The sequence below is a fragment of the Polyodon spathula genome, chromosome 4 (assembly GCF_017654505.1).
Source record: "Polyodon spathula isolate WHYD16114869_AA chromosome 4, ASM1765450v1, whole genome shotgun sequence".
In the NCBI taxonomy this organism is placed as follows: Eukaryota; Metazoa; Chordata; class Actinopteri; order Acipenseriformes; family Polyodontidae; genus Polyodon; species Polyodon spathula.
The window spans coordinates 28,469,122-28,490,261 of record NC_054537.1 but is presented as its reverse complement, the minus strand read 5'-3'; the positions used below and the strand labels follow the sequence as shown (position 1 = coordinate 28,490,261).

The following is a 21,140-nucleotide window of genomic DNA, read 5'->3' as shown; positions in this document are numbered from 1 at the left end:
AATATCAGTGACAACTGACATGACATACTGAGTGATTGTATTTATTTATTTTGAAGGAAATGTTTGAAGTTGCCAAGAAGCTTTGTTCATTTTGTGAACGGCTAGTCCATGATGAACACCTTCAACACCAAGGCTGGGCTGCCATAATGGCTAACCTGGATGACTGTACACTCTCTTATCAGAAGCTGCTTTGTAAATTTGAAACTGCCTATAACAATTATCAACAGAGCATCGAGGACATTAAGCAGAAACTTGCCAGGTAGGCTTCTTTCCATATATATTGTATTCATAATATAATGTTATAGGCTCATAGTGGGAAACTATATCCCACGAGGGAAGAACTATAGTTACCAACAGGGTACTATAATGCCCGAAGCCGCAGGCTGTCCCCTGGAGGTAACTATAGTTCTTCTGAGGAGCCCTTAGTTTCCCACTATGAGCCCAGGTCTGTAGTCCATATTTGTATTATGAGTCAGTCAAGTAAATTACAATAATTAATAAGCCTTTAGTTTTAAATGGTGCATTAATAGATTTTTTGGCATAGAACTATCTGTCTGCCTTTCTCATTGCGTCATATTTATTTACATCGAGTTGGATTTTAGAAAGTCAGAAAACATTGAAAGCAAAGTTTTTATGATGATTTTAGTGTTTTCAGCATCTTTGTTGAATACTATATTTTGTAATTCATTTTCTATTATGTCACAAAATTAACATCCAGGTGCATCATTTTTCTTTGTTGTGTGCGGAGATGAGGACACTCAGCGTGATGATGTAATTTGTGGGAGGGAAAAACAAATTTTTGACTGAAATCAAGATTGCAGGGCAATAGTTTTATCTGTTTTTGGTCATATGGTGAGGTTTTAAGCAATCACATGGCATAATTTCTAAAGACTGATTTGGTATACACACACACACACACAGTGGTTTGCAGAAGTATTCACCCCCTGCAAAGGTTTCACATTTTGTTGAACTACAAATAATGTATGCACAGTTTTTCAAACAAACTGTTTTTATTCAAAGCTGTAGTGGTTAAACTGAGCACTGTTATATGAGGAGGAGGTTAAATGTCAGCAAAACTTGCAAAGAAAATGAAATTTACTGGTTGCATAAGTATTCAGTCCTTTAAGTCAGTACTTGGTAGAAGCACCTTCTGCAGCAATTACTGCTATGAGTCTTTTTGGATAAGTCTCTACTAGCTTTGCGCAGTAGGATGGTGACATTTTTGCTCATTCCTCATGGGACAATTGCTCCAGTTCTGATAAGTTTGTAGGGATTGTAGATGGACTGCAATCTTCAGGTCTTGCCATAAATTTTCGATTGGATTCAAGTCAGAACTTTGAATGGGAAACTCAAGAACATTAATTCTCTTCTTCTTCAACCACTCCAGTGTGGCTTTAGCTTTGTGCTTAGGGTCATTGTCCTGTTGAAATGTAATATTGGCTGACTCAAACAGGTTTTCCTCAAGGATTCGCCTGTACTTTGCACCATTCATTCTCCCCTCTATCCTGACAAGCTTCCCAATCCCTGCTGAAGAGAAGCATCCCGATAACATGATGCTGCCACCACCATGCTTAATAGTTGGGATGGTGTTGACTGGGTGATATGCAGTGTTGGGCAGTGTTGGGCATCTGGTGCTTGCGCCAGACGTAACGCTTGGCATTTACACTGAAAAGTTCCTTTTTTGTCTCGTCTGACCATAATACCTTTTTCCTCATGTCTGCAGTATCATCTGCTTGCTTTCTCGCAAACTCCATACATGCTTTCAGATGAGGCTTTTTGAGTAATGGCTTCTATCTTGACACTTGTCCATACAGGCCAGTTTTGTGTAGGGACCGGCTTATTGTTGATGTGTGAACACTGACTCACATCTCAGACACAAACCTCTCAAGGTCATTGTTGGCTTCAGAGTGACATCCCGAACCAGTTTCCTGCTTGCCCGGCTGCTCAGTTTGGGAGGGTGACTTGATCTTGTTAGTGTCTGGGTGTATGATGCATCTTCCACTTCTTAAAGATTGACTTCACTGTACTGAGAGGGATCGACGCCTTTGGCAATAAAGTGCAATCTCTGCTACTTTATCCCTGACTTGTTTCGAAAGCTCCTTGATCTTCACGGTTGCTTTGTTAGATCACTATGTGAGTTGCAGCTTGAAAGTCTTTATATACCTGAGGGAAATTATCTATAAGTTAAACCACTTTGAATACACACAGGCTGAAACCATTTCACTAATTTTGTGACCTTTCAAATAAATAATTTGCACCTGAGCTGATGTAGTGCTGCAGAAGCAAAGGGGTTGAATACTTATGCAACTGAGATTAGTCAGTTTTTCTTGTAAATCTTACTTATTTACAGTCTATATGCATTTTTAAACTTTATCAATGTGGAGTAGTTTGTGCAGATTCTACATGTAAAGTCTAATTTGAAAGCATCGTGTAGTATGCTCAGGTGCCACCAAAATTGGGGGTGAACTGTTGTGCAAACCACTGTGTGTGTGTGTGTGTGTGTGTGTGTGTGTGTGTGTGTATAGATATATATACACACACACACACACACACACACACACACACACACACACACAGTACTGTGCAAAAGTTTTAGGCAGGTGTGAAAAAATGCTGTAAAGTAAGAATGCTTTCAAAAATAGACATGTTAATAGTTTATATTGATCAAGTAAGAATGCTTTCAAAAATAGACATGTTAATAGTTTATATTTATCAATTAATAAAATGCAAAGTGAGTGAACAGAAGAAAAATCTACATCAAATCAATATTTGGTGTGACCACCCCTTGCCTTCAAAACAGCTTCTGGGTACACTTGCACAAAGTCAGGGATTTTGTAGGCATATAGTCGGGTGTATGATTAAACAATTATACCAAACAGGTGCTAATGATCATCAATTCAATATGTAGGTTGAAACACAATCATTAACTGCAACAGAAACAGCTGTGTAGGAGGAATAAAACTGAGTGAGGAACAGCCAAACTCAGCTAACAAGGTGAGGTTGCTGAAGACAGTTTACTGTCAAAAGTCATACACCATGGCAAGACTGAGCACAGCAACAAGACACAAGGTAGTTATACTGCATCAGCAAGGTCTCTCCCAGGCAGAAATTTCAAGGCAGACAGGGGTTTCCAGATGTGCTGTCCAAGCTCTTTTGAAGAAGCACAAAGAAACGGGCAACGTTGAGGACCGTAGACGCAGTGGTCAGCCAAGGAAACTTACTGCAGCAGATGAAAGACACATCATGCTTACTTCCCTTCGCAATCGGAAGATGTCCAGCAATGCCATCAGCTCAGAATTGGCAGAAAACAGTGGGACCCTGGTACACCCATCTACTGTCTGGAGAAGTCTGGTCAGAAGTGGCCTTCATGGAAGACTTGCGGCCAAAAAGCCATACCTCCGACGTGGAAACAAGGCCAAGCGACTCAACTATGCACAAAAACACAGGAACTGGGGTGCAGAAAAATGGCAGCAGGTGCTCTGGACTGATGAGTCAAAATTTGAAATATTTGGCTGTAGCAGAAGGCAGTTTGTTCGCCGAAGGGCTGGAGAGTGGTACACGAATGAGTGTCTGCAGGCAACAGTGAAGCATGGTGGAGGTTCCTTGCAAGTTTGGGGCTGCATTTCTGCAAATGGAGTTGGGGATTTGGTCAGAATTAATGGTCTCCTCAATGCTGAGAAGTACAGGCAGATACTTATCCATCATGCAATACCATCAGGGAGGCATCTGATTGGCCCCAAATTTATTCTGCAGCATGACAACAACCCCAAACATACAGCGAAAGTCATTAAGAACTATCTTCAGCGTAAAGAAGAACAAGGAGTCCTGGAAGTGATGGTATGGCCCCCACAGAGCCCTGATCTCAACATCGAGTCTGTCTGGGATTACATGAAGAGAGAGAAGCAACTGAGGCTGCCTAAATCCACAGAAGAGCTGTGGTTAGTTCTCCAAGATGTTTGGGCCAACCTACCTGCCGAGTTCCTTCAAAAACTGTGTGCAAGTGTACCTAGAAGAATTGATGCTGTTTTGAAGGCAAAGGGTGGTCACACCAAATATTGATTTGATGTAGATTTTTCTTCTGTTCACTCACTTTGCATTTTGTTAATTGATAAATATAAACTATTAACATGTCTATTTTTGAAAGCATTCTTACTTTACAGCATTTTTTCACACCTGCCTAAAACTTTTGCACAGTACTGTGTGTGTGTGTGTGTGTGTGTGTGTGTGTGTGTGTGTGTGTGTGTGTGTATATATATATATATATATATATATATATATATATATATATATATATATATATATATATACACACACACACACATACACACACACATACACACACACACACAGACAGCTCTGGAAAAAATTGAGACCACTGCAAAATTATCAGTCTCTATGGTTTTACTATTTATAGGTATGTGTTTGGGTAAAATGAACATTTTTGTTTTATTCTATAAACTACTGACAACATTTCTCCCAAATTCCAAATAAAAATATTGTCATTTAGAGCATTTATTTGCAAAAAATTACAACTGGTCAAAATAACAAAAAAGATTCAGTGTTGTCAGACCTCGAATAATGCAAAGAAAATAAGTTCAGATTCATTTTTAAACAACACAATACTAATGTTTTAACTTAGGAAGAGTTCAGAAATCGATATTTGGTGGAATAACCCTGATTTTCAAGCACAGCTTTCATGCGTCTTGGCATGCTCTCCACCAGTCTTTCACATTGATGTTGGGTGACTTTATGCCACTCCTGGCGCAAAAATTCAAGCAGCTTGGCTTTGTTTGATGGCTTGTGACCATCCATCTTCCTCTTGATCACATTCCAGAGGTATTCAGTGGGGTTCAGGTCTGGAGATTGGGCTGGCCATGACAGGGTCTTGATCTGGTGGTCCTCCATCCACACCTTGATTGGCCTGGCTGTGTGGCATGGAGCATTGTCCTGCTGGAAAAACCAATCTTCAGAGTTGGGGAACATTGTCAGAGCCGAAGGAAGCAAGCTGTCTTCCAGAACACATACCTATAAATAGTAAAACCATAGAAACTGATAATTTTGCAGTGGTCTATATATATATATATATATATATATATATATATATATATATATATATATATATATATATATATATATATATATATATATGACAGTGTGTGTGTGTGTGTGTGTGTAGCTGCAGTCAAAAGTTTACATACACCAGTGGAAATTTATAATTTCTAGAAATTTCTTGAAAACAAATAACCATAGGAACAATGTTTTGTAGTAAAAATTTTGCTTTCGTGAATGAGGAACAAAAGTTACAAGAAATAGATGGCCACAGTATTTTATTTCAGCAATTACTTTGCAAAATTCAAAAAATGCTTATTCAAAAGTATTTATATCCTGACAAAGAAATTGAAATAAATAGCTAGTTGAGTCATCTTTAGCAATAATAACCTATTTTAAACTATTAGGACATTTGTCAGTGAGCTTTTGGCATGATTCTTTAGTGACCATTCTTCAACGCAGAATTGTTCCAGTTCATTCAAATTCCAAGGACTTCTCTTGTGCACAGCCTTCTTCAACTCATACCAAAGATTCTCAATCAGATTTAGATCGGGACTTTGACTAGGCCATTCCAGAACCTTGATTTTAGTCTTCTTTAAACATGCTGAAGTAGATTTTGAAGTGTGCTTTGGACAGTTATTGTGTTGGAATGTCCAGTTGCGCTTTAAACCAAGTTTTGTAGTAGTGGTAGACATCAACATCATCTCCCAAAGTCTACCAACATCTGTAGAGAAATCTCTTGAAAAAAACTTTTTTGGGGGTCACCCACAAAAGCAAACGATGTTTTCTAAAAGAAATTTTTAAAATTAATTTAACATTAAAGATCTTCTAATATTTACAGGCATCCCCATACATTTGTAAACTTTTGAAGTGTGTGTCTCTCTCTCTCTCTCTCTCTCTCTCTCTCTCTCTCTCTCTCTCTCTCTCTCTCTCTCTCTCTCTCTCTCTCTCTCTATATATATATCTATATATATATATATATATATATATATATATATATATATATATATATATATATATATATATATATATATATATATATATATAGGGATATATCCATATAATATATATAGCACAATAATGAATATATGAATATTGAAGGAGGTTAGCACAAGTAATATGTTGTACTGCATAAAGTATACTTTAGTTTCTGACATGTTTGGTTGTTTCTTGGACTTTATGCAAACAGAAAAAATAATATAATTGTCCCTTCAAAATACAGCAATCATTAATGTCAGTTTTCACAAGGAGGTCTGCATGAGGATAACGAGACGCCATAAATAACAACAATAATTATTTTAAGTAAAGCCACATTTAACATGAGCCAGTTAAACATTTGCTTACCTTACAAGCGTTCCAAGCTATGTGTCAGTGCAATTATTCAGTCTCATCAACAATGGAACTCCTCCTTAATCTGGCAATATTTTCTCAGGGACCTTAACGGCATGACTCCAAAATAATGCCTCAGGCTTGTGACTTGGATACAGAAGCTGATGCAGTTGTAAGAGTTAGAAGAAAACCAGTTGTTGTGCGTGACAATGTGTTTAATGTGACCCTGCTGAGAGAGCATTAACCCTCATAAGGTAACCGTTGCTTTAGTATCAGTTTTTATGTGGATCTAGTGACTTGATTTTGTTTCTTTTTAGTAGATGTCAGGCAACCACCATGTTACACTATGCAAATTATAATTCTAGTCCAGGTAGCCTGGTTGAAGTTCCCAAATTGTTTTAGGTTTGGAGGCTATATGGACCCCAGGTGTTGTGATCGGTGGGCCTGATCTTCTCGCGTGAATATCTCAGGCACCATAATAGCTAGCTTCTTAGCTTGTTTGAAAGTACAGAATGAGAGCTATCGTATATCCTGAACAGACGGTCCTAAGCGAAACTACAGCAAACCAAAACTAAGGCTTGAGTCATGTGACATAAGTCGGCTCCTAAGTTTCATTTGTTGTCTATTACTTGGTTGCTTCAACAGATAGCTTTCAGGCTTCAGCTTCATTTAAAAGCACAGGCATTGCGCTTTCAATTGATGTCAGGCATGCCCGTATGCATACTTTTTACAACTCCCTTGGTAGGTATGTTCAAGTGCCTGCAACTCAAAAACAAAGATCTAGGAACACAATATACCAAATGAAAGAGGAGATGTGTTCCCAGTATGAACTACAGCATCCAGAATACATTGGTGCCTTCACTTGCTAGGAGACAGCTGTGCACATTGGACATCTTATCCATGTTGCATAGCATGAACAACACATAAATGATGGGTAGAAGTAAAGGAAAAGCAATATAAAGTGTTCATGTACACATTTTCATTCATTCATTTACTCCAGTTGTTAGTTACTGTACTGTATGTGTTGTTTTATTGCTGGGGTCTGGATGGACCCCAGGTTACCAGGAAAGTTAGTTTTCTGACATGTCCTTATGAGTAGGGGTCTACTTAAATTGCGGTAAGTGTACGTATTTTTCACGGGTAGGTTGCGGAATAAAATTAGGATTTCGCGGATCTGTTTAAACATTAAATAAACCTAAGTAGACAGTATTTTAGAACACTATAAAGCCTAAAAATAGGGGTACTTGCTTCCTTACTAAAACAGAGTGCTGTCATTTGTTAAAGGCAAGCATGCAGCATCCCCCTGCAGTTGGCTTGCCCAAACATTGAGACTGCAAGTTCTGCATCAACTAAATTGGTTCAAAGTTAAGGCAAAGCTTTGCCAAGTTATACAAATGTGGAAAGCGATTAGAAACAGCCCAAAGACTTGTTTACCCAAGGGCATCTGGCATACTTTAATAAAGGCAATATATGCTGCAGGTTCGTTGTCATGTTATTTGTCCCATCTGACAATTTATTTTATTAGTACCGGGTCAAAACAAAGAAAACATGTCTAAAATTCCAACTACGAAAAAGTAAGCAGCAGGTTGAGGCGAGGTGGCTGTGCTAGATCGTTGTAGTAATGATTTAACTTGCCGACAGGAATACTTTATGTCTGCGCTGACTTATTTTACGTTCTGTTCAGCAGCCTCTGTAGTAGCCTTTTGTTTAACGTGTGATTCTGAAGCTAAATAGCAATCAATCGTATTTTCTCCAAAGACACATTAAGATATTCAAAACAATTACCTCCATCCGCATGTACAGTTTCTTTGGGAAATGTCATGATATGATCAATCACCGAAATATACTTATCTTTTTTTGCTTTGTCGTCCATTTCTACTATTTTACCTCCAGTGCTGAAAACTAGATTTTTGCAACCAAAATCAAAACAATGCAGCATTAACTTTGTCCCACCATCTACTGCACAGTATAGGTGCCAGAAAAGCAGTACAGACGCACTGATAGGCTGATTAAAACTTTGTTGTCATTTGAATAGTAAACAAGACGTAGATAACCACTTTGGAGAATTTTTTTTGTAAATCTTATTTGTGGGCGGTATTTGTTTGTTTGTTTTTGCTTAAGTGCAATGCACATAGGATGGTGAAGGAATAAAAAGTGTTTAAACGGTTTAGTTAAACCCTAGGTGTAATTATTTTCCTGTAACTCACTGAAGCCCATCTATTATTATTATATAATTGTGCACACATCATTAAATCCAGTAACAAAAGATCAAATACATTAAGGTGTAAAAAGAAATAAGGCCCAACAAGTACTTGCAGGAAAGGGATTGAATGTGTTTTATTTTAATCTGTTTTATTTGTATTTGCACATTAAGATGTTTTCTCAACTTTTTGTGCTAAAAAGTACAATTTAAAACTATACGTAAGACAAAGTGTATTCTTTTGGGAGATCTGTTTAATGCATGGCTCCATTCCTAAATCTTTGTTTTAGGAAGTTCCAAACCTTTTTATGTATAAAGACCATTGGATGCTGCTCTCTGGCATATAGCAGGGAATACGTCACAGAAAGCAGATGATGGGGGCATAGAAACAGCGATTGTTTACATTATTCCAGTAATACATGTCAGGAATGTGTCTGCAACCCTGAATCTTAATGAAAGGACAGCAGTAACCAGTAGGTGTTAAGTATCTCTGTGGGAGTTCTGCTGTTTTTACATTGTTATCCAGTGAATGATGGCTTTCCTTAAGATAAATGTGATCCTTTATTTTTTTTGTCCATTTGTGAATTAAAGAGCCAGTATCATGTCCGTGTAAGTTGTAACAGTACCTATAAGATATCTTGGACCTTGCTGTGCTGGGTCATTATGAACTGCTTTTTAACCTTTAGTGGTCCATTTATTCAGTGCTTGTCAGGCGTGCCAGATATTTTATTTTCAGAGTAAAACAGGCTTAAAAGGCAGTGTATGGCAAAAGGACATCAGTACTGCATCTCCAGCCAAGCCCCACCCCTTGTTCGCTGTATTTTTCACATACCTCTTTATAGACGTGCATACTGATAAATCCTCTCCTGATCACTTGTTTTATCACCAAATTCCTCAATAATGCGATCCAGGTCATTATTTTATTACTATAACATCTCAAAAAGCTCTGCAAATGTCTGTGATAGTCTTTGAGCGCTGGATGCGGAAGCAGCTATCTCCTTTGTCTGTGTCCGTGTTATCTCTGTGGTGCATGGGGCTATTGGATACGCCCCCCCCCTTTTTTTTTCGGCTTCATTCGGCTCCTGTCGGTCTCACTCGGCCATTGGAGGTTTTCTCAGCTTTTTCCAGAGAAAAGACTTGTGCTTTACGTCTTTTGATGTGGACTGGAAAGAGAAAATTGTAGTGTCGGACCTGGTCCGACATAGGACCGCAAAGGGTTCAAACATAACTACTTATTGCTGTATCAGTAAGTGTTATATTTAAACTGTGTTTTTGAGTGCTATTAAAAAAGCCTGAAAGAAAACGTCTTTGTGAAGCCAAGGCAACCTAATTTTTGCTGTTCAGTCTATGGCTTAATTTACTTTTTTTGTAATTTTCCTTAAAATAGCCAATATATACTGATGATTTAAACACCCCTTGGGTGGGGGTGAAAAAGGGGGTTATTTTGAAATTACAGAAATAGCTTATTATAAATTTTTTTTTTTTTTTTTTTTTTTTTTTTTTTTTTTTTTTTTAATCATTGCTCATTTATGGTACTATTGGACTAGTGCAGTCAGTTGTGGGCTCTCCATGGAAAAATAACAACAAAAAAAAAAAATTCTATTTTGGTAGTACCTTTGGGTTTGGTAGTAATTTGTTGGTCTGTAGTTTTCTTTTATGGAGAGAAACTCCTAAATACAAATAACCTAATTTAATATTAAAATACGGGAGTGTATATTTAAATATTTCTGTCCGAGTTTCAATTTGGCCTTACTTGACTATTGACAGTCGTGCAGTTTTCTTAAACTGGGTTTTCACAAAGTTTTTAACTTGTGTTGAAGAACCGCAAGTGCAGCCTGTCTCATTTGGCTACCAAAAAATATAATAAAAAAGCAAGGGAAACAAAACAAAAATAGTGTTACACTAATACAAAAAAAATAAATAAAAAAAATACCAACATTACATTAGAAAGTCATGTGCACTATTTGTGTATTATTTGCTAAACCATTTTTTGACTGCATATATTTATTATAAACATATTCTACACGTACAAATGTAATATATACAAGTTTTCCTACAGAAACCTAGCTTCAGTGATTCTGATCCTAATAGACTACGAACGGAGATAAAATACCATCACTTTTGGTTAATGATATATAAATGATCTAATCTAAATGTTTAGTACACAGTATATTTTCAAAATACTGCTAGTAAATCTACAATATGCTGTTGCTGTTTATATTACATTTCTATATGCTGTTAGTTTCATTTAATACTCTGTAAAAGTAAATATTAGCACATTAATGATGTCTGTTGCCTTTTTAAAGTCTAGGGAATGCTGTATCTGTTATGGCTAAGATTCCACTCCTGGAGTGTCTAACCAGGCACAGCTATAAAGAAAGTTTGGAAAGACTGAGCTCACCTGCTGAGAAGGAAGGAGCAGAGGAAGAAACTGATGAGGAAAAATCTACTAAATCCGTGCTACACTCTGGAGAACCTAGAGCTAGTCATAAATCATCAGCTTCATTTTCCATATCGGTGGAACATCCAACTCAGGACTGTGCAACACAAGAAGACAAAGAGACAAACAGTAAAAGTCAAGATGCTGTGCTGCAAGACTGTGATCCGCAAGAGAAGAGTGACTTGCCGTTATTTAATGTCTCGTTATTAGACTGGATAAATGTACAAGATAGACCAAATGACGTTGAATCTGTTGTCAGAAAGTGCTTTGACTCCATAAACAGAGTAAGTTTTTTTTTTTTTTTTTTCTGTCAGTTTTTTTTTATTATTATTATTATTATTATTATTATTATTATTATTATTATTATTATTATTATTATTATTAGGGCTGTATTAGGTATTTCAAGATATTTCACAATTTAAACATATGTATCAAAGCAGAAGAAATAGCGTTGTCACATTTAAAATTGACAATTTTCTCCAGATTCATTATACAACAAATGTTCCTAAATATTGAAATACTTACCTGAAAAACAGTAAATCCTAAACTGTAATGTTTGAACTGCTCATCCAATTGTGGTAACGTTCTTTTGTTTGTCTGACTCCAGTCAGACACTCCTTATTTTTGTCTGGAATACCCTTGTTTCCCAAGTTGTTATTGAATACTATATGTGCACATTTACAAACGGCACATTTCAGGTAATTGCGATCTCACTTCCAACAACAAATATCTCAAAAACCATATGAGATACAGACCTTAAATTTGGAGGCTATGACCACACTTTCAGAACTTTTTGCTTTTTGGTACATATAGAATTATTTCTGTCTAATTGTATAATTGGTATTAATTAAATAACCAAAAAAATAATGGGTTGATGTCAATTATATGACCTTCGATGTCTTTCTGACATCTCGATATATTCAGGATTACAAGATTTATCCTTGAACTCTGACCCAGTGTTGCTCACTTTGGTTTATGATTGAAGGAGACTTGCTTTGAGATATTCAAAACTTCAAAATAAGTACACACCTGTATTCTCAAATTGTATGTATGTATCTATCTATTGATATCGATAAAGGTCTAGATGTTACACTCATAGTCAGGATTCGGGCAGTCACTGAAAATAATTACCTTTTTGCGATTTGATCATTTACAAATTATCAAAGGACAAAATGAAAGGTTATTTTGGTCTGAGTAAATTATTTTGATCAAATTGAGAAATGGAAAATATCAAACCAGCAAAGAGCAAAAAGCTCTTCTGCTTGTCTCTTTTGAGCTTCGTTCTTTGCTGGTTTCATATTCTCTGTTTTGCAAATCGTAAAAAAGTCATCTTGTTTTAAATACTTACTATATTACTATATTCACACAATTACTGTTTTGAAATTCAACTTTTATTAGGGAGCTTCCCTAAATCCCTTGTTTAGAAAGATACATGGTATTAATGTTTGTGACAGGGTAGCCGTCTGTCATGTGGGTGCATGCACTCGCTGCTGAGTGACAGGCAGGAGATCGAGACGGAGGTTGAAGTTGATACACCCCGCAGGCGAACAGGATTTATTTACATATCAACACACTGAACAGCTCACGTGACACTACCAGCAATGGTAGCACACGGAGTACATACAACATAATATAAGGAAACTTTAAATCTTTTCTGTTCAATAATAAATGAACTCCAGCTGTCGGCAGTTCTGACTTGATTGCTCACTCTTCAGTACCCAACCTTGGTTCTCTCACACACACACACACACTTCAGCGAATTTCAGCTTCTTTAGCCCAGTTGGCTTTGGTTTTGCAACAGCCCTGAGGTAAATAAATTGAATCTTTTTTATACATGATGCCCTGCTGTAACACACCTACATGCTGATTAGGTTCCACACCTGGTAATCACTCACAGCAGGCAGGCTCTCCCAGGAGCGTCAGGTGCTTCATTAATTAATTACAATGAATACACACTATTTACTATATACATTTACACAAACCCCCCTCTTCATGAGCAGGGCTCCTGCACTGCTATAGTGCTGTATACACTTATATTAGTGTCGGGTAATTTACACAGTAGCAAAATGCACTCATTCCTGACTGGTGGCGATTGAGTTGAATGTAGGCAAAACTGGAGGAGCGTAGTATGTTTTACCGAGAAACAGTGTTTGCTGAAGCAAATGTTAGATCTAGTTAAGACTGAAAGAGTCACAGTCTTGACTCATTTAATTTCAAACTGGTAGGCTACATTTTTTGTTTATATATAAAGATATATTTTAAATCTTACTTTTTCTATTTTTTTTTTTTTTACTGCATTTGTATTTTATATGATTTTGAAGAATGAGGTTTAAAAAATAAACATAACCTGACCAGGTTAAAGCTCTTAAGAGTTTAGTAAAATTATTGTTATATTCCATATTATATATATATATATATATATATATATATATATATATATATATATATATATATATATATATATATATATATATATATACCTACCTGCCTATCCATTTTTTAAGTGAAATAGTTTCCTGGAAGTGTTTTAGTTGACATTTATTCTGCTTACTTTACTGTCCTTACTGCTTATATAAATTGATCAGTATAGAGGGTAGGACAACTAGTAACAAAGGAAATAATTGCACATGTCTTGGGGAAAGAGGCATCTGGATGTAGTTAATAAAACATTGTTAGTGTATTTTTTTATCGTCGTACATTTAAGTTATAAAATGTTGGAAGCTCATATTTATATTGCCATATTTTACGTTTCAGCTTGATCCAAGAATCATTCAACCCTTTTTGGCAGAATGTCGGGATACTATTGCCAAACTTGATAATCAGAACATGAAGGCTATTAAAGGACTTGAAGACAGGCTATATGCACTAGACCAGATGATAGCCAGCTGTAAAAAGCTGGTAAATGAACAGAAGGAACTAGCTCAGGTAAGTTTAACTGGAAAATAACCATTAACCAATAATGCAATATTTTACAACAGATTGGCCTTATTTACAGTAGATGCATTGTCAAAAAAGTTATTCTGCATATTGTAAAAAAATATAAATAAATTCGCTAGACATTGAAGAGGAACTTACTAGATGATGCCTAAACTCATACAACTGTTCTTTTTAGGGAGAAGCAATAAACAATGACAAAGCTTACTCTTGTAGTAAAAGACATCAAGCTTGTTTCAACATAATTTCCTGTATTCAACACCTTCCTCTGCTGACAGTTGGGATTATCAAAGGCAAAGGAGTAGTAGCAAGTCAGATTTACTGTAGAAAATTACTGTGGAATGCAGCACCTGAAAAAGTGGGCAGTACTAATGTAGCATGTATGTGAATGTTTAAGTGATAAATTCAATTTAAACTAAAAGGGTGTTTGTGCTGGCAAATGAGAATACTCAGATCTAGTGTAAGTCAGTGGGTGGTTTTTTAATTTGTTTTAGTACAAAATTCTGTACAGTAACTGTACTTGTACACCAGCATTTTGAAGATATATGAATATACGCAAATAATTAACCGTGACGCACAGTAGGGAGGTAAAAACCTCTCTAGGTTTGTATGTGGGTCTAAAATGTATTTTATATTAAGAAGGGGAAAAAAAAAGTGTATAATTGATACCAGCAGGTGGCACTGCTTGATAGAATACCATTTTGGAGTGAACCGTTTCTGTGTGTTCAAGAGGAAGTGTTTTCAACAGCACAAAGTCCTAATCATGTTTGTATTTCATCACGTTACAATTTCTGAGTTATGAATATAAATTACATTAATGCAATTGCATTATTTAAGAGAGTGGATTAACATTTTTAGCATGTGTAATATTGTACTGTAAAAAAAAAAAAAAAAAAAAAAAAAAAAAAGCCTTAAGATACTTGGGGTACACAATAAATACATATTAAAAACTGCCAAAATTGCTTTTTTGTTCTACTACATAATATTATGATAATTTTAGGCTTAAGGCTTAAAGAGCCATGTACATTGGAACATCTGGTTATGGCTAAAATTTGTATCTTTGGGAATGTCATTCATGTTCATAAATATTGATTTAATTAAGCTCAAACAAGCCTATTTGTAGATTTCTCAGATGTCCAGCTGTGTTCACTTATACATTGATAGGCATTAATCAGCCTGGTCATATCTGATGGTCTATCATATCCAGGGAATTAGACTTTAGTTACATATTGATTGAATGAAACCAAATTACATGGACACATTGTTCTTAAGTTTTTCAGGTTAACATATACACAGATATGGCCAAAAGTTAAGCATTACCTAGAATTTGTCAGTGATTGGAAATCCTTGCCTGTGATTGGTTAAAACCTCATCACAGGGATAGATTGAACTATTGCTCTAACATCCTTACATCACTGGTCAATAGTTTCTGTCTGTTGTGTGATTGGTTCACATCACTGTCAGTCCCGACCCTTTTCAAAGGAAAGCCTTTCTCCCCTGCACTCTTCACAAGAGAAAATGGCTGAACACAGATTTTGTGACTTAAGAGAAAAGGAATTACAAACATACTACAAAAGAAAGCAAACACTCCAAACACTGAAATGGTGATTGAAACATCACTATCAGTGTTTTCTAACCTATTCAAATTATTCAGCAGGTTTCATTCGACTTTATGAAGCAAAATGTGTTTGGGTGATGAAAAATGTTTAGCCATAGCTATAGATCTGCTCCAATTTAGATCACTAAGAGTGTAGTGTAGCTCGCTTCATAAATACCCGAATCTCTTGTGAATCTCTGCTTTGCTTTACAGGTATTACATTTCTCTGTGGCTCTTTTTGGTTGTATGCTTATTTTTATTGTTGCTAAAACAACAATTGCCCCTTGGAACATACCATATTATTATACAAGCTTTTATCAGTGTATTTCATATTACTGTCTTTGAATTTATGTTAACTAATAATCTCCACCTTTTCTGTTCAAAGGGATTTTTAGCCAATCAAAAAAGAGCTGAAAATCTGAAAGACACTTCTGTTCTACCTGACTTGTGTCTGAGCCATGCAAACCAGCTGATGATCATGTTAACCAATCACCGGAAACTATTGGATATTAAACAGAAGTGCACCACTGCCAAACAGGAGCTTGCAAACAATCTACAAGTCAGACTAAAGTAAGTCATAAGTATGTTTACACTGTATAATGTAAAACTTATTTTTAGGGCAGTCCTATAACAGTCAGTCAGTTACGAACAGTAGATCACAATAGTCATGAAACAGTTATTGCTTGGGGGGAAAAGCTGCATAGTGACAATAATAAAGTTCAGATGCAGAGATGCTTGACCCAACAAAAAGGCAGAGCACCAGGTATTTGGCTAAAACAAAACAAAAAAATTATAACAAAGAACAATCTGAAAAGGTCATCCTGTTTTATTCATATGTTCTCAAGTAAACTAGAGGGGAGGCATGCCTTGATTTAATCTTTTCAAATAACGAAGATAGAATAACTAAAACAGAGGTCAGAGAACCACTGGCAAACATTTGAAGTGTTTTTTAAATCCCCAAAAGTAAAGACTAAAGCTAAGGTTTACAATTTTAGAAAAGCAAACTATGAAGGCATGAAACAGAGACTAACAGAAGTAGATTGGAGTAAAATAGAGAAAACACCCACAGAAGAAGGATGGTTGTTCTTCAAAAACGTAGTACTAGAGGCGCAAAACAATTATATCCCTAAAGTAGACAAATCTAAATGTAAAACTAAATTGCCAAAATGGTTTAATAGATCAATTAAAAAAAATATTCAGCGAAAAAAGGCACTTTACAGAGCATTAAAAAAGGACCAAAAAGAAAGTACACAGAAAGAGTACACAGAACTGCAAATGCAAGTCAAAAAGGAAGTTAGAAAGGCCAAGAGAGAAATAGAAATGAACATTGCTAAGGGAGCTAAAACCAATTCCAAAATGTTTTTCCAATATTACAACAGCAAGAGAACATTCAAAGAGGAGATTAAATGTTTAAGAGATACAAATGGCAAAATCGTAGAGGAAGAAAAAAAAATAGCAAATATGTTAAATGATTACTTTTCACAAGTTTTTACAAAGGAAGATACGGACAACATGCCCCACATGTCATCCAGTTCCTATCCAGTTTTAAATAACTTTAGCATAACTGAGGCAGAAGTGTTAAAGGGACTAGGAGCTCTTAAAATAAACAAATCCCCTGGGCCGGATGAGATCCTCCCAATAGTACTCAAAGAAATGAAAGAAGTTATTTACAAAGCGCTAACCAAGATCATGCAGCAGTCTCTTGACACAGGGGTGGTACCGACAGACTGGAAAATTGCAAACGTAATACCGATCCACAAAAAGGGAAACAAAACTGAACCAGGTAACTACAGACCAGTAAGCCTGACTTCTATTATATGCAAACTTATGGAAACTATAATAAGAGCCAAAATGGAAAATTACCTATATGGTAACAGGGTACTGGGAGACAGTCAACATGGTTTTAGGAAAGGGAGATCGTGCCTAACTAACTTGCTTGATTTTTTTGAGGATGCAACATCGATAATGGATAATTGCAAAGCATATGACATGGTTTATTTAGATTTCCAGAAAGCTTTTGACAAAGTCCCGCACAAAAGATTAATTCTCAAACTGAACGCAGTTGGGATTCAAGGAAACACATGTACATGGATTAGGGAGTGGTTAACATGTAGAAAACAGAAAGTACTGATTAGAGGAAAAACCTCAGAATGGAGTGTGGTAACCAGCGGTGTACCACAGGGATCAGTATTAGGTCCTCTGCTATTCCTAATCTACATTAATGATTTAGATTCTGGTATAGTAAGCAAACTTGTTAAATTTGCAGACGACACAAAAGTAGGAGGAGTGGCAAACACTGTTGCAGCAGCAAAGGTCATTCAAAATGATCTAGACAAGATTCAGAACTGGGCAGACACATGGCAAATGACATTTAATAGAGAAAAGTGTAAGGTACTGCACACAGGAAATAAAAATGTACATTATAAATATCATATGGGAGATATTGAAATTGGAGAAGGAATCTATGAAAAAGACCTAGGAGTTTTTGTTGACTCAGAAATGTCTTCATCTAGGCAATGTGGGGAAGCTATAAAAAAGGCTAACAAGATACTCGGATACATTGTGAAAAGTGTTGAATTTAAATCAAGGGAAGTAATGTTAAAACTGTACAATGCACTTGTAAGACCTCATCTTGAATATTGTGTGCAGTTCTGGTCACCTCGCTATAAAAAAGATATTGCTGCTCTAGAAAGAGTGCAAAGAAGAGCGACCAGAATTATTCCGGGCTTAAAAGGCATGTCATATGCAGACAGGCTAAAAGAATTGAATCTGTTCAGTCTTGAACAAAGAAGACTACGTGGCGACCTAATTCAAGCATTCAAAATTCTAAAAGGTATTGACAGTGTCGACGCAAGGGACTTTTTCAGCCTGAAAAAAGAAACAAGGACCAGGGGTCACAAATGGAGTTTAGAAAAAGGGGCATTCAGAACAGAAAATAGGAGACACTTTTTTACACAGAGAATTGGGAGGGTCTGGAATCAACTCCCCAGTAATGTTGTTGAAGCTGACACCCTGGGATCCTTCAAGAAGCTGCTTGATGAGATTTTGGGATCAATAAGCTACTAACAACCAAACGAGCAAGATGGGCCGAATGGCCTCCTCTCGTTTGTAAACTTTCTTATGTTCTTATGTTCTTAAATGTAATCGCCCTGTTTTATTAGCCATTGTTATTCTCAACACTCCTGAAAAAGGTGCCCAAGTAAGGGGTGCTTTTATGTTTGTCATGGCAGCTCCACATTTTTAACCACCGCACTTAGCACTTAATGTCTTAGAAACAGGCTTCATATTTGCAGGGTTGTAGAAACTGTGGGTGTAACCTGTCAAGATGAACAGTCTAGAACTGTGTACATAGCATGGTACACACAGTACAGTTCTCACAATCATTATTATTAGTATATGCTGACATCATATCCAAGATAGATGTCTTTAGGAAAATAAGGTTATTATTTTGTCAGTAGATTTTTAAGCAAACCCGATGGCTCATGTACTACTAATATCTCAACAAGCAATTTGCTAGCAACTGGAAACACATTTTGTAAATCACAAAATGAAAAAATGAAAACTCCTCTGGCATAATCTAAAGACACTGTTCACTTTAACCTATGAACTAGAATGTCTGCCATGGTAAAGATCTAGGGCCTGATTTTAAGGAAACACGGTAAAACATAAATGTAAAGGCAAAGTGCTTTACGCTTGCGCTAGATTGCGCTGTCCCCTTGTGAGTTTGAGGTGGGCGCAGGCGGAATTCCGTTTGCACTGACCAGGCTTTATATTATTTTAAGAAAACTGTTTAAATTTGTTTTAAACCTTTAATATTTTAGATCAGCACTAAAGTTTATGAAGCCAGAGTGCATTGCTAAAACAAAGTACTGGAGCTTTCCTAAAAGTTAATAATGGTACATTGTAAAAATACACGTACTAACTGATGTATACAAAAATGTACACTAACTGAAGTGGGACAGTTAAATCAGTTACTACTACTACTACTACTAGTAGACTTCTTCCTGGTGTAAAATACAAATGCTCTCAATATAGCATAACCTGAAAAATGCAGTGTTTTTTTAAAAAATTTTTTAAATATATATTAAATAAAGTGCTTTATGTACACCTATATTTGTAGAAAGTCTGTATTAACAATACATATCAGCATAATGGGTCACAAGCAGTGATAAGCTACAGTATAAATAAGGTGAAAATTGAAAGGGTAAATATTTCTTACCGCTGGAAAACAAAAAACAAATGACAAAGATGATTTAAGTCGTTTCACAGCCTGGCGATTTCTATGTGTGATATATAGAAAATAAATAAATAAATAAATAAAACTTGCCTGCTAGCCAGTGCTGTGTTAGTGAGGCATTGGCACAGTGACTTGTGTGATAGTGAGTGACAGTAGTACAGGTAATTAATCCTTGATGAATGTGAGTTGCTACTGAAATCCATGAAAGTAAAATACAAATACCAAAATAAAATGTGGAATTTAGGTATTAAATAAGTGGCAGCGCCTCACCCCCCAAAAATGTCCCAATCTCCTCCGGCCCCACTACACCCCTGTTAGCTTGTGTCATTCAGCAGGACCATATCTACTGCATATCCTACACAGAGTAAAATCAACCATAACTTTGTATACTTCATACATCATAAATTCAGTTATTTACAAATCCAATACATCATTTGAAAGGTTGGAGTCTTTATTTAAAAATTGCGGCTGTTATTTATTTAGGATATTTTTACAAAATGGCAGCAGCATCTAACCAGGGTTCCCCCATTTGCCAACTGCATACAATGTTGTCTGTAAGACAACACTGGGGACAATAAATACATAACTTTGTGCACTGCATACATTGTTAATGTTCCCTTTTTGTAATAAGAACAACAGAGCCTGCATTTCAACTAAATCTCCCCTTACCTGGTTAGTTTGAGATGCAGTCACCCCCACCTGCACCATCATCGAAATTGCTCAAAGCTAAAATGCAAATGAGGCCACAGTGCAAAAGTTATGCCGACCATGAGCACTAACGCAGAACAGAAAACAACAGGGCAAAATTGCATGACAGGGCAAAGGCAGTTTGCACTGAGTTCTTTCATCAAACTAATGGGGCAAATATGGGGCCCCTAAAGTTAAAAAAAAAAAAAAAAAAAAAAAAAAAAAAACAAGCCATCTAGGTATAAATTGAAATGCCTGCTGTGTTTGTTTATAGTTTTGTAATTTTTACTTTTTTTCAAAATGAGAGTACTTTACTTTAAAAACCAGCCTCTTTGGCTTGGAAAGACAGGTTGAACAATATGATCAATTACACTAAAACCCAATTCCAGTTCTCCCTCGCTATAATCCAGTACTCTGGGGACACACAGTGTGAGTGTTATATCTGAAGAGCGTTATAAACGGGGGAGAGGTGGGGGACGCCATGGGACACATAACAACACACATCCTACTAAAATACAAAAAATAACTCCATATCTATAATGCACGTATAGTGAAGCAAAAATGTAACTTTCCTTGAGTTAACCATGCATAAAGCATGTAATCAACGCTATATTTTTGCAGAAAAAAAAAAGGTAACATTCCCACTTGTGGATCGTTTTTAATTAGC

General features: G+C 36.2%; 1 protein-coding gene across 1 annotated transcript in view; it reads left to right on the top strand.

The window, feature by feature from the left end:
* rb1cc1 (RB1-inducible coiled-coil 1) overlaps positions 1-21,140 on the top strand; it is a 78,460-nt gene that overhangs the window by 13,185 nt on the left and 44,135 nt on the right. The window contains exons 5-8 of the mRNA XM_041247559.1: positions 57-259; positions 10,885-11,302; positions 13,773-13,943; positions 15,935-16,119. Of these exons, the coding sequence (XP_041103493.1) occupies positions 57-259; positions 10,885-11,302; positions 13,773-13,943; positions 15,935-16,119 (977 nt within the window). The remainder of the gene's footprint in view (positions 1-56; positions 260-10,884; positions 11,303-13,772; positions 13,944-15,934; positions 16,120-21,140) is intronic.